The sequence below is a fragment of the Scyliorhinus canicula genome, chromosome 21, assembly GCF_902713615.1.
Source record: "Scyliorhinus canicula chromosome 21, sScyCan1.1, whole genome shotgun sequence".
NCBI lineage: Eukaryota > Metazoa > Chordata > Chondrichthyes > Carcharhiniformes > Scyliorhinidae > Scyliorhinus > Scyliorhinus canicula.
Window position 1 is genome coordinate 65166626 of NC_052166.1, and position 24774 is coordinate 65191399.

Sequence of the window (24774 nt, forward strand, 5' to 3'; positions counted from 1 at the left end):
GCACCTCATTTTAGAAAATTTAAATCTTAGTGGGTTTAAATAGATAATGCAATTGAAACCAGTGATACTGAGTCTCAGTAACCAGCTTTAAATGCAGCATGATGCATTAATTCATGGGGTTTCTGGACTAATTGTGTAGCCTGCAGGAAGGGAGGATTCTGATGTGTAAAATGAAATAATGCTTTATAAAACAGGAATTAAAGTGGGACTGTTGGAATTTTAATTTCAACTAAACACCAGAATGCAGCATGTTCACATTAACAACTGCTATGCTGCACCTGTGCAACAAGGAGAAATCTAAGCAATGCTTTTCATATTGGAGTTCCCGGATCCTAATGAATCCATCACGACCCAAAGTTCATCAGTTTTCTGCCTATTCTTTATCCAATAATAATAATCTAATATTTTAGCTACTGTACAGTAATGAAAACCACTTGCACCAATTCCAGCAATGTTTTACTTTTGTGCACGAGACCGGGGGAGGGGGATGCACGGGGCATTGTTAATTAACTACTGGGGCTCTCCCACAAAGATTGGCAAACCGCAATTCTAATCTTTGTGGAAGACCCGGACAAATCCCACTCAGAGCTTACCACTTTCCATAGGTTCTGTGACGCCATTGAGACATTGTAATCAACGTAACAAGAAATCTCCTGCCAGTGTGGGCTCATAGGTGCTGCAACATCATGCCTGAAATCAAAACACCAATCTTCATTATAGTCAAAAATAAATACATTACTATTTACCCAATATTTTAATGTAATATGAGTCAGCGTCCCGAGGTGATTTACTGGCTCAGCTGCTGTCATTACATTGCTTCCACATTATAGTAGATTCTAAAATGCCACCTGGGAGAAATGCATTCATGGCATCTTATCGCAGTGCTCAAATGTACCTACATACCATAAACTAGTTTGAGATTTTAGTGACCTGGGTTGAGGGGACAATACAGGTAAGGAAAAACAATGCTGAAATCTTTAATGTCCATGTCAATAATCAAAGCAGGCAACTGGGAACTCCATTTCATGCATCATCTTAAAGGCTGATCCTTCAACAATGCAACATTCCTCAACACCGCAGTGGAAGAGCGTCAGCCTAGATTATACACAAATCCCATAGCCTAGTTTGTATGCAGAAATCCCGCAGCGAGTCACAACCCACTACTGACTCAAGTGACGGTGTGACCCATCCAGTCAGGCTGACCCACCAATTTAGAGGGAGAAAAACAAAACAAAACAAAAAACAAAAATCCTCAGGGGCTAAAGCAAAAAACTGGAAAGCCAGCACAGGTACGATGGGCCACAGCGCCACCATCTGTACCTCAATATCTCTCCCAACCCGGATACGCCCTGCACTGGCCAATCGACAGAAAGATCCAAGAACTGGTTTGTTCTGTTTGTTCTGATGAAGAGTTGTGTGTGCAATAAGTTGTTGGAAGAGGGATGTTTTTTTTTTTTTAATCGGTCTGCAGTTCAGGTAAAATAAGATTAGTCTTTTGACAGGATCAAAAATAAATTGTTGTGACTTAAAGTTTTAGGCAGTTACAGAGACACGCAGAGAGATTTAAATGCAACATGACCTTCGAATACTATCTCCATGTTCAGAGAATCACGCTGAAACACAGCAAGTTCACCACCATCAGAAGACGCTCACGGGTCTGCTGTGTTTTTCCAATGTTTTCTGCATTTATTTGAGATTCCCGGCTTTTCTCTTTATTACTGATTACCTTCTAATTCAATTGGCTAAATATCGAGAATTAAGGTTCAATGTATACAAGGTTTCCTATTAAGAGTTCACACTTCTGAGCAAAAACTCAATCATTCCACTGCCCAGACTGAACAACACAGTGTAAATGTGATGATGATGAAAAACAGAAAATGCCAACCAGGTATTCGGAACGTACGTGTTGAGGAAACGTGCTGTCATCCCATGAACCAGCTGCACAATGTCACCATGGCGAACTGGGCGAGGGGGGTTGCTGACAACCAGCTCCTGTCTTAAAAAATGTAATCACATTATGTAGAGTCCACAAATTTTAGCTCAAGGTAAAAGGCTAAATGGGGCGGGCGCGGTGGCGCAGTGGTTAGCAGTGCTGCCTCATGGCACTGAGGATCCGGGACCAATCCCGGCCACGGGTCACTGTCCGTGTGGAGTTTGCACATTCTCCCCGTGTCTGCGTGGATCTCACCCCCACAACCCAAAGATGTGCAGGGTAGGTGGATTGGCCATATCTCTTTATTAAAACATTAAAAAATATATACAAAGGCCAAACGGTACAAACACTAATTTTGTGGAGAAACAGGGTACCCTCCCCTCAAACAGTTCACAACACATTTCTACAAAAAACAAATGGTACAAGCACTAAATTTTGCACTGGAGAGACCAGATACCCTCGCCTCTGTACCAACAGAAGGGAAAGAAAGGGGGGTGGTGGGGAGAGAGGGGAAAAGAGGGTGGTGGGGAGAGAGGGAAAAGGAGGGTGGTGGGGAGAGAGGGAGTCGGGCTGTTGATGGAGGGGAGGCCCAATCGGGCACTGCCTGAACTATCTGTGGAGGCAGAAAGCTAAAAGAACCTTCCATTATGATGTGCCAGATTCCAGAGTCCCCCAGAGGGGGTGAGGGGAGACACAGTGTCAGGCACGAGTGAGCCCCGCACCCCGCTACAGAGCGTCTCGTGTACCCTGCGCTCCCGACAGTGGGCGGCTAACAGACTTCGGACAGTCACCCTCCAGGCCCAAATCCTCCACCACACTGAGTTCGGCAGGCGACTCGGGGCCCAGCATCCAACCCAGGGTCATGGTAAATCGTCCCTTAATTGGAAGAAAAATAATTGGGTACTCTAAATTTATTTTTAAAAAAGATAAAAGGCTAAATGGCCTTGACAGGGGGAATGTAGGATCAAGATCTAATTCCCACTCTCATTTGATGCTTTCCCAATATTAAACTAGTTTGGGCCACTATGTCTGGCACCTGCCAAGTGCTACGATTGGGCTCTGGAAAAAGTGAAAACAATCATGTGTTGCACATGATCACAGCTCGCGCCTTTAGTTCTGTATTACCACCAATGCTTTAAAAAATAAATTTAGAGTACCCAATTATTTTTTTTTCCAATTAAGAGGCAATTTAGCGTGGCCTATCCTGCACATCTTTTGGGTTGTGGGGGTGAAACCCACGCAAACACGGGGAGAACGTGCAAACTCCACACGGACAGTGACCCAGGGCCGGGATTCAAACCCGGGTCCTCAGTGCCATAGGCAGCAATGCTAACCACTGTGCCACCCTGCTGCCCTTACCACCAATGCTAACAGCAACCAACATGCAGCACAACACAAATCAGCAACCAATCTCAAACCACTCGTACAAGTCACCATTTACATACTAAATAGGTGCTTAATTGCCTCAGTGCTCCCCAGTCACGTTAACAAGCAATCTGTTACCACCTACTTGCCAGGGTCCTTCACAATCCACCAGTTGTTCACATCCTTAAAAGGATAACAGGTTACTTGCTGCTGGTGAGAACTACCTCTGCCACTGTCATACCTGCAAAAAAACAAAAACACCACACGATTTCAGTTGAAGGACAGCACTTCTGACAGAGCAGCACATCCTTGGTGTCGCATTCAAAATGCCAACCAAGATTATTTGACCTCAAGGCTCCGTTCTTCATTTTTTTTTTTCCATCTAGGGATTTAATGTTACATATTTTGGGAGAGTGGCACAGAAGGTTCCACCATCCAATGGACAGGGCGAATCCAATGGACCTGGTTAGTTATTCTCGCCCTTCTTTCCATATGCATTCAGAATTAGGTGGCTTATGTCTGTATCAAGTCCTGTTCACCCATCACCTCAGTGCTCACTGACCTACATTGACTCCCCTTCAGGTAATCCCCCAATTCCAAAATTCTCGTCCTTCACTTGAAATCCCTTCATGGCCTCACCCCTCTTTACCTGTGTCACATCCTCTGGCCTTACAACCCTCCGAGATCGCTGCGCACCTGCAGTTTTGGCCTCTCGAGTATCCCCAATTTGAATCGCTCCACCATTGGTGGCCATGCTATCAAGATGCCTGGGTCCCAAGTTCTGGAATTCCATTGCTAAACCTCTCTATCCTTTAGACATTCCCTCAAATCTCCTTGTGGCGCAGTGCCAAATGCTGTTTGATAACGTGCCTGCAAATTGCCTTTGAACGTTTATGACATTAAAGCTGCTTTAGAAATACAAGTTCTCATTTTTTGCACCTCCCTGCCAAAGTTCATCGTTTGTTGATGGAAGATTCAAGCATTGCAGCAATCGGACACACAAACCATTGGGTACCAGAACCATTACCTTGCCCCAAAGTCTGCAACACCAGCTCTCCAGCGAACATCTGTGCGTAAATAATACTTTTTCACAGAATAAGAATGTTTATTGCGTTTTCTTTGTCATCGGATGTTATACCTGATGGGGTACATGTTCTTGTGGGAATGCAGCCAGCAAGGAACAGGTTTGCTCCACACATTCCGCAGTGTAATTTGGGAACCGAAGGCTATTTCAAGAGGTTGACCCTGTGTGATCCTTGCAAGTCCGCCCTGTAAAGGAAACTAAGTGTAACTTTTTGATCACTTGGGGAAACGGTGTTCAAATATGACATTTTCTTTTTGGTGAACATTATGCTTACGAAGGCGAGGAATATCAACTCATTGGAACAGATTATTTCTCCATTCCTCGCTGCATGAATCTTGCCCGAGTTCTTTCATTCCATCGTCCTTCTCCCAAGCTGCTGACTGCTCACTGGATAATAGTTCCACAGCTCTTCTCTGGTACCTCACCAATGTGGTCCTTCCGTCTCAGCCTGATTCATGAAAGTTGTCAGATTGTTCAATCAGAGGCCTTAGAAACTCGTCCTACATCTGAATTTCCAACAGGTCTTGTTGGATAGCCATCAGCTGCAGAATATGGTCTACTTTTTCCCTTCCTAACCCAGGGGCAATTAGGTCACTGCCTATCATATTCCTACTGCTATTCCAGTTGACCAGAACTAATCGCTCCTTTCGGAAAGATGAACTATTTCCCTTAACTCAATCACAGCAATTTTATAGAATCATAGAAATTGATTGCATCAAAGGAGGCCATTCAGCCTGTCTTGTTTCTGGGGAAAAAGACTATCCAGGCTTGGCTTTCCAGCTCTCTGTACATTAAAACACCTCAAGTACATATCCCAAAATGAAGTGAGGGTGTCTGCCTCTCCCACCCTTTCAGGCAATGTGTTCCCGACCTCCACCATCCTCGAGGTGAAAAAAGATTTCTCAACTAATCTTTCTACCAATTACTTTAAATTTAGGCCTCCTGGTTAAGCTCTTTTCTAAGGAAAACAAGTTTGTTATCCACGCCATCAAAGGTCCCTCATGGTTTGATGCACCTCAATTAAATCTCTCCTCAGCTTCTTCTGCTCCAAGGGATACAAAACCCCAGCCATTCCAACCTATCCTCACAGCTAAAACGCTCGTTCCCTCTATAACTTCTCTGCTGTGGCCACATCTTTCCTACAACATTGTGACCAGAACTGGATGCAAAACCCGAGCTGCAGCATAACAAGTGTTTGATGCATTTCCAGCTTAATCTCCCCATTTTTATAATAATAATATCCTTTATAAGTGTCACAAGTAGCCTTACGTTAACACTGCAATGAAGCTATTGTGAGAAGCCCCTAGTCGCCACACGCCGCCGCCTGCTCGGGTACACGGAGGGAGAATTAAGAATGCCAATACACCTAACAAGCTCGTCTTACGGGAAACGTGGGAGGAAACCGGAGCACCCGGAGGGAACCCACGCAGACACAGGGAGAACGTGCAGATTCCGCACAGACAGTGACCCAAGCCGGGAACCGAACCCGGGACCCTGGAGCTGTGAAGTAACATTGCTAACCACTGTGTTACCGTGCCCCCCCCCCCCCCCCCCCCCATTCCTATGCCTTGGCTAATAAAGTATGAACCACATATTGCAAATATAATCTGAAACCTGCTTAGAGTTGCAAGAGTCAATGAGAAATTCTGTGAAGAATTTGCATTGAACCTTCCTGTTAGCCTCAAAGGCTGACTAATCTGAGGTGCTGCTCAGCCACCCTGGTGCCAAGTCAAATTATGTAAGGATTGTGCACAAATGCGTTACAAATTTGTCAAGCAATCTGATCAATGTCTTGCTTCGCAGAACCATGGTAACATATTGCTTATGAGGTATTCAGCAAGAGAAATGAAGCACACGGTGCCAATTAAACAACATTCACTCCACATTATCTCAAGAAATAGAATTAAACAACCCTCGGACCGTAACAAATATAGAGGAGGCTGTGGGGTAGTGTTAAAGTCACTGGATTAGTAATCCAGAGACCTACGCTATAAGTGACGGATTCAAATCCCACCACTCAGCTGGTGGAATTTAAACTCAATTCATTGATCAATTCAGTTAATTGAAAGCTAGTGTCAGTAATTGTGTCGATCGCCATCGTTCCTATTTCTTTTATTTTGCCTTTATTGTTTTTGGTCCACGGATAGTTAATGGAGACAAAGTACGTCAGAGGAAGGAAGGAACTCAAAAATGTCAAAATGGTACACCATGTTACAAAGGTTTGGATTTGGGGCAGAAGAACCCAGGCTTTACAGCACCCAAGAGATTGGAGGGGTTTGTTTTGATTGGTTGGCTGGTGGCCAATGGCTTGGCCAGTGACAGTATTCTGCCCGGCAACCGACAGTGATTGGTTCCTGCCAGGTGAGATTTTTCAGAGAAAATTGAGGAAAAGCCACTGGACCCTCAAGCTGGAAGCAACACTCTCTCTGCTCTGCTGCCTACTGTCTGAAGGCAGAAGTCTCTAGACCCCGAGAGAAGAAGCTGAATCTCTCTCGAATTCTGGTTACGTACTATTTGAGAGTCTGCAGTGAAAACCATTACAAGAAAAGATAACATCTGTCCCAAAACCTAGACTGAAGGAGAAACTAACTGAAAGATGTCCATCTGAAACAAAGATTCTTATCCTTTTACTTTCATTGTTTTTTTTCACTCCTCTTTCCCCTCTGTGTTTGTTTGTCTCTGCATGTATGTACATAGAGGGTAGGCAAGTTAAAAGAGGGGGGGGGGGGGGTTGGAGACTAGATAGTTAACCAGTTGCATTTAATTATAGTTAGTTAATAATAAAAAGTTAGTTGTGTTTAAATTTCCAAACCTGGTGACTGTAGTTATTGGGCAGACAAAGATCCCATGTATTTTAAAAGCTGGAATTGACCACGTATTGGCCCAGGATGTCGTAACAATGGTGACTATGAAACTCATCATAAAAAGCCAACTGACTCACTGGCGTTAGGGAAGGAAATCTGCCGTCCTTACCCGGTCTGGCCTACATGTGACTCCAGACCCACAACAATGTGGTTGACTCTTAACTGCCCTCTGAAACAGCCTAACAAGCCACTCAGTTCAAGGGCAATTAGGATGGGCAACAACAACACCAGCATCCCCTGAAGGATTTTTAAAAAGCCAGTCCATAACATATGCATTGCAAACTCAAATCAATTCCCCTCTGCTCCTCCAGCTCCTAGAGCTGCTCCCAATTTCCTCTGCTCTTCTCTTTAGCCCTCGCTCACCTACAGTTTGCGCACTGCCTGTAGCCCTCCAAACACACATCCACGTCTTTCAAAACTTTGTGTCTTGATTAAAATATTAAAAGGCAAAACAGACCTGATACAGCGGCAGCATTGGCCAACATGGGCACATGGTGCTCTTACCTCCAGACTGGCTTGGAATGTGCTTGTCATTATTTGGTCATGTGGTCCAGAGCGGTACAACAAGGTCAGGTGGATGTAGAAGAATCCCAAATACAGAATTACTGGGAGGACTAAAAGTGCACATACCCTGGCCAGAACATGATAAAGCACCGTGACCTGAAAGAAGAGTGCAAAGAAATTACAAGGTTTAAATCTTGGTTTAAATCCAAACACACCAAAAATCAATTGATCAATTCGGAATACAGATAATGCAATCAGCTAACGACTTTTCTGGAACTCGCAATGCAAGGGCACAGAATATGTAGTGCCACTTCCATGTCCAGAACCCTGCTTTAACTGCTCATTTCTAATTCAGCCAATATAATCTTTATTATTGTCACAAATAGGCTTACATTAACACTGCAATGAAGTTACTGTGAAAATCTCCTAGTCGCCACACTCCGGTGCCTGTTTGGGTACACAGAGGGACAATTCAGGATGTCCAATTTACCTGACAAGCACGTCTTTCGGGATTTGTGGGAGGAAACCGGAGCTCCCGAAGGAAACCTACGTAGACGTGGGGAGAATGTACAGACTCCACACGGACAGTGACCCAATCGGGAATTGAACCCGAGACCCTGGCACGGTGAAGCAACAGTGCTAACCACAGTGCTACCGTGCTGCCCTAAAGTAGGCAACGCACATTATAAGGCATGATTGAGGACTTGGGGCATAAAAATAGTGTCATGGGAATGAGCAATATCCTGCGATAAACATTGCGAGGACAATTGGTATTGGTTAAAATTGAAATCCATTTGAATCCTGGCATCAGTGCTTTCCCTTGGAGTTTGGCGACCTGTTACCATAGCAATACCAAGTACCATTCCCCTCCACACTGCACTTTAGTGGTCAGCTTGAATGAGCCTCAAAACAAGTAATGAACTCAAAGTTCATAAAGCTTTGTTGCAACTATCAGGATTTCAAGATCACCCGAGAGACTCCTCTCTGGAAGCCAGGGGCATGCAACTACAATCAGCGTCTCAAGCAGACTTCCACAAACCTGGAGCCAAATGTATGCAAGCAGTGACAACTGCCCTCTAACATGGGAGCTGCTACAATTCTGAAGTAGCATAGCGTCTACATTCATTAATGAGTAATCCAGAGGCCTCGACTAATGATCTAGAGACAAGAGTTTAAATCCCACAACAGCAGCTGAGGAATGTAAATGGAGTTCATTAAATAAAAGTCTGGAATTAAAAAGCTGAGTATCAGTTATCGAGACTGTGAAACAGAGTGTGGTAAAACACCATTTGGTTTACTAATGTCGATTAAGGAAGAAAATCTGTCGCCCTTGTCTGATCTGGTCTATATGTGACTCTAACCACCCAGCAATGTGGTTGCCTCTTAACTGCCCTCTGAAATGGGCAAGCAAGCCACTCAATAAAAGATGGCCTTGCCAGCGAACACCCCCCACATATACTGGGACTGAATAAAAAAGTAATTCCTGCATTTGCTATTTAGATTGGTTGCCCATGGAGAGCACATGAGCAATGAGTTTAAACGACAAGCCATGTTAGCAGCTAATCATCACAATTGCTCTCCAGACCTCATTTAGCCTACAAGCAACACCAAGGAACATCGGCTCGGGCCAGTTAGTGTGGCATGTGTCACAAAACACCTGTTAAATGTTATTGCCCGTGAGATTTTTCGGACCATTGGTGGTGGGAGGGGAAACCTATTTACATCCAGGTGCCCAAAATAAACATGCTCTAATTGACCAGAGACAGTACTCGGGTGTTAATTAATACCTTGTTCACATTGCTCAAACCTTGACCTGTAAAGGTACAGTCTGAATGTGTCTAAATTCAGCAAAATACTGCTTGTAGGATTTTACTGTGCGCAGATGGAGTGCCATTTGGGGCGGCACAGTGATTAGCACTGCTGCTTCACAGCACCAGGGTCCCAGGTTCAATTCCCAGCTTGGGTCACTGTCTGTGCAGACGTTCTCCCTGTGTCTACGTGGGTTTCCTCCCACAAATCCCGAAAGACGTGTTGTTAGGTGAATTGGACATTCTAAATTCTCCCTCTGTGTACCCGAACAGGCGCCAGAATGTGGCTTTTCATAGTAACTTCATTGCAGTGTTAATGATAGCCTGCGATAGCCTGCTTGTGACAATAACAATAAAGAAGATATTTTCTGTATTACAAAAGTGACTAAGTTTCCAACAGGCCGTAAGGCATTTGCCACAACCTGAGGTTGTGAAAGGCGCAGTAAAAAATGCAAGTCTTTTCCTTTCAATCTTCTAAACCACTTGTGAATGCGCCAATAGACAGTAATCAGATGAATGGAAAATTACACTCATATGAATATAATATTATACAGTGCCTTACTCTTGTCATTATCCTCGGATTTGTTACAGTGCCACAAGACATCTCTGCGTGTAAGTGTGTGTATTCAGGCTCCAAAATTGTTAAACCAATTGATGCACTAAAAACCTCTGCCATACAAAACTAAAATCAACAGCAGAGATATACCTACATTTGATAATGTTGTATCCCCAATTATCTGCCAAGTATGTACTCCAGCAATAGCCAATAGAAGCAGGTAAGTGAACAAGCCCATATATTTGACCCTGTAAACACACCAAAAGCAAAAGTCAAGAGGGGACCAATGTTCAGAAATCCAAAATTTATTCTTTTAATTAGACTAATAACAGGGGTGTTATTTTTCACGCTAAGGAATGAATTAGAATGTGTCACTATATAACAGACAGAAAATGCTGCAGTGCACAGGCTCCAGGGACACGTGAACTTCTTTTTTTGAAGAATCTGTGGAACTTTTTTGTTTGAAGAATCAGGGATGAAAAATAAATGAAAGTAGCTGTCTGTGCACAAAGTGTCATCAGCTCCTGGAAGTAATCATTGGGTAGATAAATCACCCAGTATGAAAATGAGACAGGGTTGCTCCCGGGTTAGAAGGCAATTAGGATTATTCTCATTGGAACAGAGCAGGTGAAGAGATTGACCAAGAGAATTTTAGGATGATAAGGGGTTTGACGGAGTAGATGGAGAAAAATGATTCCCTTGGGAGAGTGGGTCAGTAACCCAAGGTCATAGATTTAAAGTCATTGGCAAAATATCTGATGGGGAGATTAAGTGAAATGAGTTATTTGGATCTGGAATGGTACAGCTAGCAAAGCTTGGGGGAAGCCGATTCTATCAATAATTCTAAGGGAATTGGATAGACACTTGAGGATGAGGAACTTACAGGGTTATGGACACAAGGAAGGAGTGTGGGAACAAACACAACTATCATTTCTAATAGTCTATACGGGCACGGCGGGCCGAATGGCCCACTTCGGTGTTGGAAGTTTCTATTATTCCATAATAAAGCTCCCATGAACCTATCAATAACGATCACCAGAAAGTGATTGAGAGTAGGAAGCTCGCTGGATCATCTTCTCAATTCTGATCTCAGGGAACATGGAGCGAATTGAACGCTACCCTGGCTGAATGTTACCATTAAACACAGACTTGGAGGCCATTTCAGCATCTTCCTGGTGCTAATAGCTCAGCAAGATCCCAAATACACAAAGGGAGAGCCCGAATCTCTATTCCAACTTCCTCACCTGGTTCTTAATCAATCCCAGAGGTTACCCAAATACAGATTGGAGCATTGCAATAATTTGACCCTTTTTGGGGAGATTATATTTAAGAACGTTAACTCAGCTGCCACCTTCTCTTGTTCAGCCGGCAGCCATGTCACCCGAGCAGAGGAACTGCGGTCTTGAGTTTGAAGAAATGCATCAAGAAACTCACCCAATAGCAAGAGCACATGCAGTCCCGGTTAGGAAAAGCCAAAACCACCAGCTCATTGAGAAGCTGAAACAAAGCAAAATTGGCAAGAAACATCAAACTCTTCATCGCATTCTTTCCAATGTTCACAACATGAGGATGTCACTCAAGGGTTTAATCGTACCTGCATCTCTGCCTGTTGTAGAATTTCAGATAAGACATAACTGCCAACAAGACAAAGAAAATGAGGACGGACTCCAGGAGCATAAACCGTGACTGGGTTATTAAGGCGTTTTCTGTTTCAAAAAGAAAAGAACAGAGCACTGGAACTAACTGGAATTATTATATAAATGTGTTGTAGCTGACATCTAGGACAATAAAGCAGATATATAACTTGGCAAATAGGAAACCATGCGGCCCTTCGGACCAGCTCCGCCATTCAATATTAAAGTTGATAATTTATCTCAACATCATACTCCCACAGTCTCCCCAAACCCCATGAAGCCTTTAAGAGTCAAGACATCTATTTCCTCTTTAAGTATTTCCTGAGACTTGGCATCCACAGCCTTCTGTGGTGGAGAATGCCAGAGTTTTCAACACCCTCTGAATGAAGAGGTTTCTCTCCCATCTCAGTCCTAAATGGACTACCCCATATCCTGAGACTGTGAGCTCTTGTACTAGACACCCCCCAGCCAGAGGTCACAACATCTCTACACCTAGTCTGTCCAGCCCCATCAGAATTTTATATGTTTCACTGAGATCCCCTCTCATCTTCTAAACTCCAGTGAAGATATAGAATTTACAGTGCAGAAGGAGGCCATTCGGCCCATCGAGTCTGCACCGACCCGTGGAAAGAGTACCCCACTTAAGCCCCACACCACCCTATCCCCGTAACCCAGTAAGCCCCACTAAGGGCAATTTAGCGTGGCCAATCCACCTAACCTGCACATCTTTGGACTGTGGGCGGAAACCGGAGCATCCGGAGGAAACCCACGCAGACACGGGGAGAGCGTGCAGACTCCGCACAGACAGTGACCCAAGCCAGGAATCAAACCTGGGACCATAAACAGAACCTGACTGCTGATCCACTGGCATTTCATGTCATTGTTTTAAAAACTAACTAATCTGAATAGTTCAACAAAGCCTGTGGAATACAACAAACCACCATCTTTCCAAATGTGCGGTTTTCCACGTGCCCCCACCTCCCCCACTTCTTACAGACCGACTCAGGGAAGAGTAAGAAAATGGTGCCAAGGAGCAGCACGGTGGTGCAGTGGTTAGCACTGCTGCCTCAGGGCACCGAGGACCCAGGTTCTGGGTCACTGTCGGTGTGGAGTTTGCACATTTTCCCCGTGTCTGCGTGGGTCTCACACCCACAGCCCAAAAAGATGTGCAGGGTAGGTCGATTGGCCATGCAAAATTGCCCCTTAACTGGGAAAGAAAATGAATTGGGTATTCTAAATTTATGTAAAAAAAAGAAAATGGTGCCAAATGCAAGAATGGAGATTGAAGATCAAAGCTCTGGACAATGGTTGGTAATCTGAGATAATACTGACTTAAACTAATGAAGGGAAGGGGTAATTAAAAACCACGTCAGAAATGCTCTCTCTATTTAAAATTAAAACTGTATGATGTGTCATATCATTGTATATACACATCAAAGGGGATTCCCCACACTCCACTGAAGAATGGGTACAATGTTTTATGGCTTCTTACTTCCACTATCAGATGCTTAATTACAATTTCCACGTTCTACACGCTGCTATGCTTGCTATAAAAAAAAAAAATCTCAATTTGAATATCACGTTTTGTTTTGTAATTATTCTAACTCTTACCAAACATGATGAGAAGAGCAGCAATAACAGCAGAGAAGTGTGAATACTTGAGCTCAACTACAATCTGATAAGCCAGCGAGATGCAGAGTGCACTAGCAAGAGCTGGGAGAAATCTCAGGTTCCAAACAGGGACATTCGCGGTGTATTCTAAGAAAAAGAAAATGTAAAAACGTAATCAACAACAACTTGCATTAATATAGAGACTTTATTGTAGTAAGATGTCCCAAGGCACTTCACAGGAGTGTGATGCTTGACAACAAGCCATGCGAAAATGAAAGTCGCCAAAGTCTCAGAGGACCATGGGCTGCTCTCCTCTCTTTGAGAGCTGACCAGTGATGGTTTAACCAGAGGGTCATCACACCTCAGGTGAGGGGCAAGGTTGAGCAGGAGGGACCTTTATGAATAACCTGAGCCGGTGTGGGAATTGAACCCACGTTGTTGGCGTCACTCGGCATCACGAACCAACCAACCAGCCAACTGAGCTAACCGACACAAAAACAGAAAAGACTGGACAATCTCAGCAGGTCTGACAGCCTCTGTGGAGAGAGAGAGAAAGGAGTCTGGATAACTCTATGTGAAAGCTAACCGACCTCCGTCCAAGCCATGTAGGAAATTAGGACTAGGTAGTTTTCAGGGAGTCTCTTGAAGGAGGAAAGGGCAGTAGAAATATTTGAGGAGGGGATTCCAGTGCCAAGGGCCATGGTAGCTGAAGGTAGGGCCGCCAATGGGTGCAGTGACAATTGGAGATGTGCAAGAGGCACTAGGGTAGGGAGTGAGATGGAGTGGGTGGCTGGGGAAAGTAGTTTTTGGTGGAAACTGAAGACATCAGGTATTCCCAACATTTAATTGGAGAAAATCTCTGCTCGTTTAACACAGGGCGTCAGACAATCAAGGAGATAAATCAGATGCACTAATGGCTTTCAGAGGGGTAGTGGTGAGGCAGAGTTGTGTGGGATACAGCTTACATATGGTTGCTGAAGCTGTGACCAGGTGATGTCCCCAAGGAACAGATCATCTATGATGAGGAAGACGAATAGCAAGATCCATGTAGGACACCAGGAAGATACAAGCGATTCTCTGCCTTCAACTGGACAGATAATGGAACTGGGTTGTGATTTAGTACATCTAATGTCAGGCCATCCATATGACATTCTGGCGTTCTCTACCTGCTACCTCCACCAGTGATTGTACCACCAATTCACTCATGGTAATCCACATTCAAATTCCCTGTCCAGAGTGCACTTTTCCCCCCCAAACAATTGCAGTGGGAATGACATCCAAGAAACCTGACGCCATCCCTGGAACACAGCAGTTTGCCGGATTGGTGTCCTAGTTATTGGAATGACATCTGTGACACTATATGCAAGCTACAGCATTGCAGCAAATCACTAAGTTACTTTGGACAGAACCTACCTTCTTTAATCTCTACCACAAAGGTTAAGAGCAGAAATGCTTTGGGAACATATCCCTGATGGACATATATCGGCGCTGCTACACAGTTCAACAAGAATTGCATTGGGCGAGCAATAATCCAGCAATCTCAGCCCGATGGCTATTGCCCAGGTTGATTTCAACAGCGGACTAGTTAAACAACAGTTTGGTACAGAGGGAAGGGAAAGCCAGGCAGGCCAAAAGACAACCAAAAGACAGAACTGTGATGGCTGAACTGAGTGAGACGGGGCTCTCATGGGGTGAAGCACAAAACATGGTGCAAGCTTACAGCAGCTCAAAGGACGAGGAGGATAAACAAGATGACATTCTATCAGCCAATAACCAAAACTAGCCCATGACTGAACCAGTATCCATGACTGGTCATTATTCCTGAGCTAGGGCAGCACGGTGGCACAGTGGGTTAGCCCTGCTGCCTCACGGCGCCGGGGTCCCAGGTTCACTCCCGGCTCTGGGTCTCTGTACATGTGGAGTTTGCACATTCTCCCCGTGTTTGCGTGGGTTTCGTCCCCACAACCCAAAGATGTGCAAGGTAGGTGGATTGGCCACGCTAAATTGCCCCTTAATTGGAAAAAATGAATTGGGTACTCTAAATCTATGGAAAAAATATTATTCCTGAACTAGCCCACAAATCATCAGGATTATTGAATTTAATTTTCCAAGGTAGAAAATTTGACTTGTGACTTCAGAGCTGCAAAACTGATAGTATAATTTCATAGAATTTAATAGAATCCCTACAGTGCGGAAGGAGGCCATTCAGCCCATCGAGTCTGCACTGATCCTTCAAAAGATCACCCTACCCAGGTCCAATCTCCCGCCCTATCCCTGTAACCCCATCTAACCTTTGGATACTTAGGGGAAATTTAGCATGGCCAATCCACCTAACCTTTGGACTGTGGGAGGAAATCCACGCAGGCACGGTGATAATGTGTAAACTCCACGCAGACGTCACCTGAATGTCAGAATCGCACCCGGGTCCCTGGTACTGTGAGGCAACAGTGCTAACCACAACGCCGCCCTAATAATACCAGGACCCCGTACCTTATTTCTTTAAAAAAAAAAAAAATTTAGTGTACCCAATTCATTTTTTCCAATTTAAAGGGCAATTTAGCGTGGCCAATCCACCTAACCTGCACATCTTTTGGGTTGTGGGGGCAAAACCCACGCAAACACGGGGCGAATGTGCAAACTCCACACGGACAGTGACCCAGAGCCGGGATCGAACCTGGGACCTCGGCGCCGTGAGGCTGCCATACTAACCACTGCCCTAAATAAACCTATTTCAATGTAAAATAGACACATCATGTCACTTCATTCGAAAGCTCTACAAAACCAAAATTATTTCTTTCACCATGCGCTGGTTTACTTGACCAGAGGCCAGGCGGCACAGTGGTGCAGAGGTTAGCATTGCTGCTTCACGGCGCCGAGGACCCAGGCTTGACCCCAGCCCAGAGGACCCAGGTTTGACCCCGGCCCCGGGTCACTGTCCATGTGGGGTTTGCACATTCTCCCCATGTTTGCGTGTGTCTCACCCCCACAACCCAAAGATGTGTAGGGTAGATGAATTGGTGACGCTAAATTGCCCCTTCATTGGAAAAAAAAAAATTGTGTACTCTAAATTTTTTTTCAAGTACTTGGCCTGAGGCTCATTACAGCCTCATTTTTCCTATCCACATGTCCTCACTTTTGTACGGTGAGAGCCAACAGAGTTGTAGCATTGTTAAAACAGGCGAGCAGTATAAAGTGCACCCACACTTTATTCTTTAAAGGAGGTACACTGCCAGAAAACACTGCTATTTCTTATACCCACTTACCAGAGCAACCAGAGACCCTATAAATATGGTTCTGACTGCTTAATTACGTCTTGCATAAGTAGAAAAATGACTGCAAACTTAAAATTCCCAAGTGAGAGCTGGCAGAATAGTATGGATGAGCAGAACCCACGGTTTGATTTAGAACCAGTAGGTGGCATGTGTGCAACAGATACGCATTCATTTTGCATGAACTACTGTTCCCTATTTTCACTTGTGTGTAGTGTTACTTCGCTTGGGCCATCATATTACTACTCACTTCCGTGAGAATAAACAAAACAGTGAACAAGACCCAGCATCTCCTACCTGCGCCAATTCGGTTCCAAGAAAAGTTCCCATCAAAGCCACCATAATAAGCTGGAAGTGAAAAACCAAATACACTTTTTAAAAAGCAACAAATACCAAAGTTCTTTCATAGGTCTTCTGCAATTTTACTCTTCTGAAAATAGACAAAAGCAAAATCAAGTTTCTTAGAGTTATCAAACGGGTCACAGCTTCACCACAGCAGGTATGACCAAACGGTAGTTTTTACTTTGTTTTCTGCTGATGCTGTTTATTACTTTTCCCACACTTAAACACTTTCAGTTAATATTATTCCATTACCTACCTGGTTGTATATTATTTCTCTATAATGCTCAAAAAGGTGGCAGCCATGCTAGAATTGATAGGAGTTCACTGATACTTTTCTTTAGAGTATATGACTATCGCTGAGTTATTTGATCAAGGTAACCTAATACTTCAAATAGCTGGATATTTTCAGTAAGAGTCACTGGATAGCTATTAAGATTTGAAACTTTGGCATATTTATTCCATCCCGAAGGACAACTGGAACACTCCAATATAACCTGCCAATTTCTAACTTCCACTCTTCCAAGATCATCAAATGCTTCACCACCTTTCATAAACATAATATCATTGCCTAGCCTACATGCCACCCATTGCATGGAGACTGCTTTGGTAGAAATCACTTAATTCCATTTTGTGACTACCATGCTAATATTCCATAAAGTAAGTTGGCGAACTGGAGCCAATCTTTACACACTTTTATAAACATTTATTTGCAGAGTTACAAGCATATATCCCCTAACCCAATAATAGTTCACATGGGCCTATTTATAGGGGCACAGGGGGCATCAGAAAAGAAAAAGCAACAGACTGCTGTTAGATTTAAGATGCTTTAAATGGCTATTCAAGCATTACTTTCTTTTGGCATTTTAATTGTGATAAATGTGGAAGAAAGGGAATCTTGTCTCTCTATATACACAATAGTCATTTCGGAAACCCAAGTTCAGAGCATGGAAACACCTAGGTCAAGAAAACGCTTCATACTCTTATAAGGGGCTAGTTGTGAAGACTCCACCAACCACAGTGAATGATAAAGACTGATCTACACACTTACTGCTTTACAAAGTTATAGAACTGAGACAAAGGCTAAAAAGATTAAAATAATTTTGTGGGAGGTGGGTATTTGTGCTGAATGCAAGAAATTGTTATATTTTATATTTGTTGCAGTAATGTTATTTTAAAAACCTGGAATTAAGATGCATACAGCCAGTATGACTGCTAAAGCTGTGATTAAGGGGTCAGAAAAGTGAGATAATCCTTGATTTTGCAGGGGGGGGGATTCTGCTGATAGATTTGAGACCCATTATTTATTTAGATATGTGGCTAATGAAATATTGTTTTGGTTTGGAGGGCCCTGGGTTGTAGATAATTTGAGATATTGTATTTGGTCCTGGCTAACCAGGTCATGGGACATCTTGTGGGAGGAGACAGAAGAATGTCTTATGTTTTGGGTACTGATGATGTAATTAAGGGGAGGAGCCAGGCCTGTCTGTAGATTCAGTTTGTCATAGGACTTTAGACTGCCAAGTGTCTTTCAGTTTGCTCCTGAAAGATTCTCTCCAAGGGCTCAGCACAGAGGAAAGCAAGTAAACCCGATTGCTAACTTTATTTATAAGTGGTATTTGAACTATATTGGATCGCTTAATTGGAATATATAGTAGCAGGTGCAGAGAGTAAATTAAAGTCTTTCCTTTCACTTAAGAATTGTTGTAACTGTTATCTGTAAAGCTACCTTTTGTGGCTAATGCAGTTAATTCTGTGTTTAAATTGAAGTTTGTTTTAACATAAAAGATATCTATGGGTCAGTGTTGTCACTCCAGTGGTGCAGTTACCTTTCCTCACAGTTTTACAAATAGTTAGATTCTCATCGAGGATCCTAACACATCACTGACTCGGCCAGCATTTATTGGCCATCCCGAATTGCCCTCGAGAAGCAAGAGCAATAAGCTGAGTGGACAGCTAAAAACGTTCAGCCTATATATTAACTAGGCGGAAGGAAATGTTATATTGTGGTACAAGAATAGACCAGGTTTCCTCAAAGTCAGAGCATTCTCAGGAGGAACAGGAGACATGCAAAGAGTGTAACATGGCTGGAGCTGGTAGCTCCAGGGCTTGGAAACAGGATGTGTTGTCATCTTGGGTTGTCCTACATTCTCAAGATGGCCGGAGCCTAGGAAACAGGCATGCCATCTTGTCATTGAACATAATATGGAAGATGTTTAATTTAATAAAATTTGTTATAGTCCATGAATCATAAGAGTTACCTTTGTTACGATGTTAACCACATAGGGAAATCTCCAACCGCCCAATCTCTGTCAGCTCACTTTCACAAAATATCACAGGTATTAAAAAGTTGTGGCTAATGACAATTATCGAAAAACATCTCTTAAAAGCTGCAGTTTCTTACCTCCAACGGCCAGAATCATGTGACCAAGTGGAGGTCCGCTGTCATCAATAAAAAACATTTGCTTCATGTACAAGGAAACAAATTGTCCATAATAAACTTCGTCAAACCTGGGGAGAGATTTTAGATGTTGCAATCAATGAACGTCTAAGGAAAAGGGGCAAAACTGAGATAAGTGCAGAGGCCAGCTTGTCTGATAACGGTTTCATGAGGAATTTAGATTACGAGATTACTCTCGTAATCTCGCAGGCTGCAAAGTTGCAAAAATAAAATGGTCCAACAAATACTAAATATCAGTTAGCTGCCAATCTTCAAATTTTCACAGTAATCATTGATAAAAGATTTATCAAAATAGACATGATGGGGAGGTCACGTGAGGTGAGTGCAGGATCTTTTCATTTTTTAAAAAATATTTTTATTCAGGACATTTTTCATTTTATATTTTTTAATATAAATTTAGAGTACCCAATTCTTTTTTTTTCCCAATTAAGGGGCAATTTAGCTTGGCCAATACACCTTCCCTGCACATCTTTTTTGGGTTGTGGGGGTGAAACCCAGGCAGACACAAGGAGAATGTGCAAACTCCACACAGAGTGACCCGGGACTGGGATCGAACTCGGGACCTCAGCACCATAGGCAGCAGTGCTAACCACTGCGCCAACATGCTGGCCAAACATTTCCCATTTTACAAGAGAAAAAAAAACATTCATTCAGCCTTATACAATTATCATATTCAACAAAACTCAATTTTCACCAAATGCAAAACACTCCGATAGGTCTCCCACTCACGCCGTCATCCTCGGCAGCCTCAAAGCTCGCTGCCCCAACAAAATCCTCCCCCGGGCTATCAGGAAGGCAAAGGGCCACCACATCGGCCCCTCTCCCTTCCTGAACTCCCGGTTCATCCCATACCCTGAATATCACTACCCACGGGCTCGGTGCCACCCTTACTCCCAAAATCTCCGACATTGTCTGAAAAAGACTCCAGAATCTCGCCAATTTCAGACAGGACCAAAACATGTGTGGCGGCTTGCCAAGCACCGCTCACATTTGTCCGCCACTTCCAGAAAGAACCAGTTCATGTGCGGTTTGGCCGTAGGCGCTCTGTGCACAACTTCAAATTGAATCAGGCTCAATCGTCCACACGAGGAGGTAGAGTTTATCCAACGCAAGGTTTCACCCCACAACCCTCCACTGAATGCTGCACCCAATTCCTCTTCCAACTTTCTCTTTATCCCCTCCAGCAAGGCCCTCTTCCTCAACTGTCCACATCTGAAATTTTCCCTCCCATCTCATCGCCCAGAACAGCCTTATCCACCAATGAAAGGGGGGGGTGGGGGGACCACTGAAAGGTGGCCAACTCCTCTCACATAAAGTTCCTAACTTGTAAATACTGGAACCTAATTCCCCCCCGGAAGCTAGATATTTGTCGCCCAATAATATTTAATCAAATTTGGCAACGTCCAACCCTCCTGACCGCTTGACCCTCTGCAAAAAAAAAAAAGCTCTCCGGATCCAAGGCACCCTGCCTGCCCACACAAAAGCCAAGATTAGCTGATTAACCTTCCCAAAACAGCATTTAGGCAAGACAATCAGGAGATTTTGGAAGATAAATAACTATGGAAGGATCGTCATTTTCAGTTTAGACCCGCCCGGCCAACGGTTGCAGGGGAGCATCCCACCTCTTCAAATCCCCTTCACCCTTTCCACCAGGTTGGTCAAATTGAGCTCGTGCAACCGTGCCCAGTCATGAGCCACCTGTATTCCCAAATACCCGAGGCTCAACCTAGCCAGCCCGGAACGGCAGTTTCTCCACGTCTCCTTCCTGTCCTTTGGAGCTCACTGGGAACACCTCATTCTTCCCAACATTAAGTCTCTACCCCGAAAAGCAGCTAAACTTACCCAGCACCTCCATAATGCTACTCACATGAGAGCAAGTCTGTCACATCTAACAGCAAATCATCCACGTTTCGGGACACTCTATGCTCCATACCCCCTCATAACCTCTTCCAGCCCCAGCAGTGACTCCACCCCTTGCACTTTCCCCTCTTCCACCACTGGGAAATCTGAACCATCCAGAGACCATTTCATGTCCCTAACCCCCCCTCCCCGGGTCCCTAATTTGCACTCTCTCCCTTGAAGCCGGCTGTCAGCTCAGCTGATGCACCAATAGCCTACTGGCCTTCTCCCGATGCTCGGAAAAGGCTAACCACTTTCCCGTCGAAACCAGTTCAAACTCCATCTGGTGTTTCTTCCTCTCCGCCATCAACTCCTTTGGGGGCGGGCAGCACGGTGGCGCAGTGGATTAGCCCTGCTGCCTCACGGCGCCGAGATCCCAGGTTCGATCCCGGCTCTGGGTCACTGTCCGCGTGGAGTTTGCACATTCTCTCCGTGTTTGCGTGGATCTCGCCCCCACAACCCAAAGATGTGCAGGCTAGGTGGATTGGTCACGCTAAATTGCCCCTTAATTGGAAAAAATGAATTGGGTACTCTAAATTTAAAACCGAAAAAAAAGCTCCTCCTTGGGGGTAGCTGATTATCGGTCCACTGCCAGAATGATGTCTATCCACGGCTGCCTCTCCATCGTTCCCACCTTCTGCTTCCAAGGAGGTGATCCGATCCTCATGGTCGGTAACCGTCTCCTCCACCTTCTGGATTGATGCTTTCTCCACCTCCAGCTACTGCTGTACCCTTTCAGGGGCTGCCTGAATTTGTTCCTTCACCGTCACCAAATCTTCAGTGACCGCCTGCTTTTGTTTTTTAAATTTGGTCGATAGGAACTCACCAACTTCTCCGTAGACCACAGAGCGGGCAACGATGCCACAGGTCCGTACACCATGGTTTGCCCTCCTACGTCACACGTGTCCTCTGACTCCGATGAATAGCCCTTATTCGACACATTCCTCATTTGGTTACTCTTCAACATCTCTCGCCAGACTAGGAATCTTTTGGTAGGTGCCTTTGTGAAAAAGAGCCAAAATCCTCATTTGTTCGTGACACCTGGAGCAAGCCGAGGTGGGGCTCTGTTTTCAGTGACGCAGTTGTTATTCAGCGGGCTCTCGCCTTGGCGATGCTGTGAGTGTCAATGATGGCTGCCAGCGGAGATGCTGTCTTGGCTGGAAATCTCAGCTCTGCAGTTCACGTTGTCAGGTTGCTTTTATGGAGACGCACAAGGAGGTTCTTGCACCCGAGAGAGCACTTTCCTTGATGGGATCCCACCTCTATATTGTTGAGATCCTCCTACATGGCTTGTCGTCCATTGTGAAGCGATAAGGAGAGGGGGACTGAGCAGGGTATACCACTGGGCCCGGTTCCTGGGGAGAGGTGGTAGAAGAGTTCGGGAGAGAGATTGAAAATTGGCTGCCAGGTTTCGGTAATCTTGATTTGGAGGCTGAGTATATCAGATTTGATGGAGCACAATACACCCTCTCATCAAAGCTAGGGGTCAGTTCAGCCTACTGACCACTAGTTCCGTATTGACAGTTGTGAGGGGTTGGAGGCGGCCGAACCGGTCGGGATCTAGGCTGCAGATGGCCTGGGTGTTGGCGAGATAGCATGAAGGAAGTAATGGCGTCTCGTGCTTCAAACGTCGGAAGTCTTGGAAGACCCTGAAGAATGTTTGTTGATCCTGCTCTAACCTTAACTTTTGTTTTCTTATCCTGGATATTGGTCTTTGTTGATCATGTTGTTGTTTTTCTGATGCTGTCTTTTGTCCTGGGGGGAGTGTGAAATAGGGGTGTGATGACCGTACATTTGGTTATCCTGATTTAGCAAATTCATAAAACATACAGAGCAGAATGCCATTCGGCCCATCAGGTCTGCACCGACCTACTTAAGACCTCAGTTCCACCCTATTCCCGAAACTCAACACCCCTCCTAACCTTTTTCTGGACACTAAGGACAATTTAGCTTGGCCAATCCACCTAACCTGCACGTCTTTGGACTGTGGGAGGAAACCGGTGCACCCGGAGGAAACCCACGCAGAAACGGGGAGAACATGCAGACTCCACACAGACAGTGACTCATTGGGGAATCGAACCTGGGACCCTGGCGCTGTGATACCACAGTGCTAGCCACTGTGCTACCGGGCTGCATGTTGAGTCAAATATGGAAACTGGGATTTGTGCACAGCTTCACTCCTCTATTACACCTTGCTGTGTTTTATAATCTTTGAGATTGAGGGAGGCGGATGTTATTACCCTCTGCCTTGGTTAGAGGGAAGATGAGTGAGGAGCGAGGAGAGGGGTGGAATGTTGGGGTTGGTAGTTAGTTTGTTCCCAGTGTGATTGAGGATAGCAATCCCCACTCCCCCCTGCCAGTTAAGCTAATTGTCAGATTCTAAAATGTAATATCCTAATAAAGATACTTTAAAAGAAAGAAATTATCTGAAATTTCTTTTTGTCTACAAAAAAAGCCATTGCCAACTCAGCCACTTCCTTTCACACCTTCAACCGCACTCTCTAAGATATCAGTGTTTATACTGTTTCCCCAGAGTCACAGCTATAAACACTTGGGGTAAAGCTAAATACTTGAAGAAGTGGATGAGGAGAACAGGACTATTTGTAATAACACCCCCAAATGATCTGTTGTTGCTCTGAATCTTTTTTTAAAATAAATTTAGAGTACCCAATTCATTTTTTTTCCAATTAAGGGGCAATTTAGCAAGACCAGTTCACCTACGCAGCACACCTTTGGATTGTGGGGGTGAGACCCATGCAGACATGTGGAGAATGTGCGAACGCCACATGGACAGTGAGCCAGAGCGCTCTGAATCTTTGGGATCAGTATTTTTTTACTATACCGGACACTGGAAAGCATTAAAACTTTATAAGAGTTAATAATCACATTCAGCAAGTCTGTGCGGAGTCTGCATGTTCTCCCTTTGTCTGTGTGGGTTTCCTCCAGGTGCTCTGATTTCCTCCCACAAATCCCGAAAGACGTGCTGTTAGATAATTTGGACATTCTGAATTCTCCCTCCGTGTACCCGAACAGGCGTCGGAATGTGACGACGAGGGACTTTTCACAGTAACTTCACTGCAGTGTTAACGTAAGCCTACTTGTGACAAAACTTATTATACGATACCTTGACACCTAGTGCTGTGGCCTCCTTATTTCATCAAAGGGCAATCGCCACTTATTTTAGAGTAAGCTTTTCCATTGACATAAGGGTTGAGGACCAGAGGACATGAATTTTAGATGAATGGCGACATGTGAAAACTCTTTTTTCAGGATCGGGAATGCATTGCTCAAGAATGGTGGAGTCAGGTTCAATCGTACTTTCTTGGGAGTGAGTTGAAAGAGTTCTGTAAAAGCCTTCAATTCTTCAGTACATCTATTATTGCCAACACTGCCTCTAATATTAAACTATCTAACTAGTTAATATGTGTTTTTCCATTAAACAAAGGA

At 44.4% G+C, this 24774-nt stretch overlaps 1 protein-coding gene across 2 annotated transcripts in view; it reads right to left on the minus strand.

Moving 5' to 3' along the window:
• pomt1 (protein-O-mannosyltransferase 1) overlaps nt 1-24774 on the minus strand; it is a 48479-nt gene that overhangs the window by 17859 nt on the left and 5846 nt on the right. Inside the window, exons 3-13 of one of the 2 annotated variants that reach the window (XM_038781705.1) lie at nt 19372-19478; nt 16926-16976; nt 13360-13506; nt 11709-11820; nt 11549-11611; nt 10269-10362; nt 7751-7906; nt 4437-4567; nt 3444-3539; nt 1904-1996; nt 594-690 (exon numbers count right to left, since the gene is read on the minus strand). In XM_038781705.1, coding sequence (XP_038637633.1) covers nt 594-690; nt 1904-1996; nt 3444-3539; nt 4437-4567; nt 7751-7906; nt 10269-10362; nt 11549-11611; nt 11709-11820; nt 13360-13506; nt 16926-16976; nt 19372-19478 — 1147 coding nt within the window. The remainder of the gene's footprint in view (nt 1-593; nt 691-1903; nt 1997-3443; nt 3540-4436; nt 4568-7750; nt 7907-10268; nt 10363-11548; nt 11612-11708; nt 11821-13359; nt 13507-16925; nt 16977-19371; nt 19479-24774) is intronic. The other variant, XM_038781706.1, reaches the window with a different exon arrangement.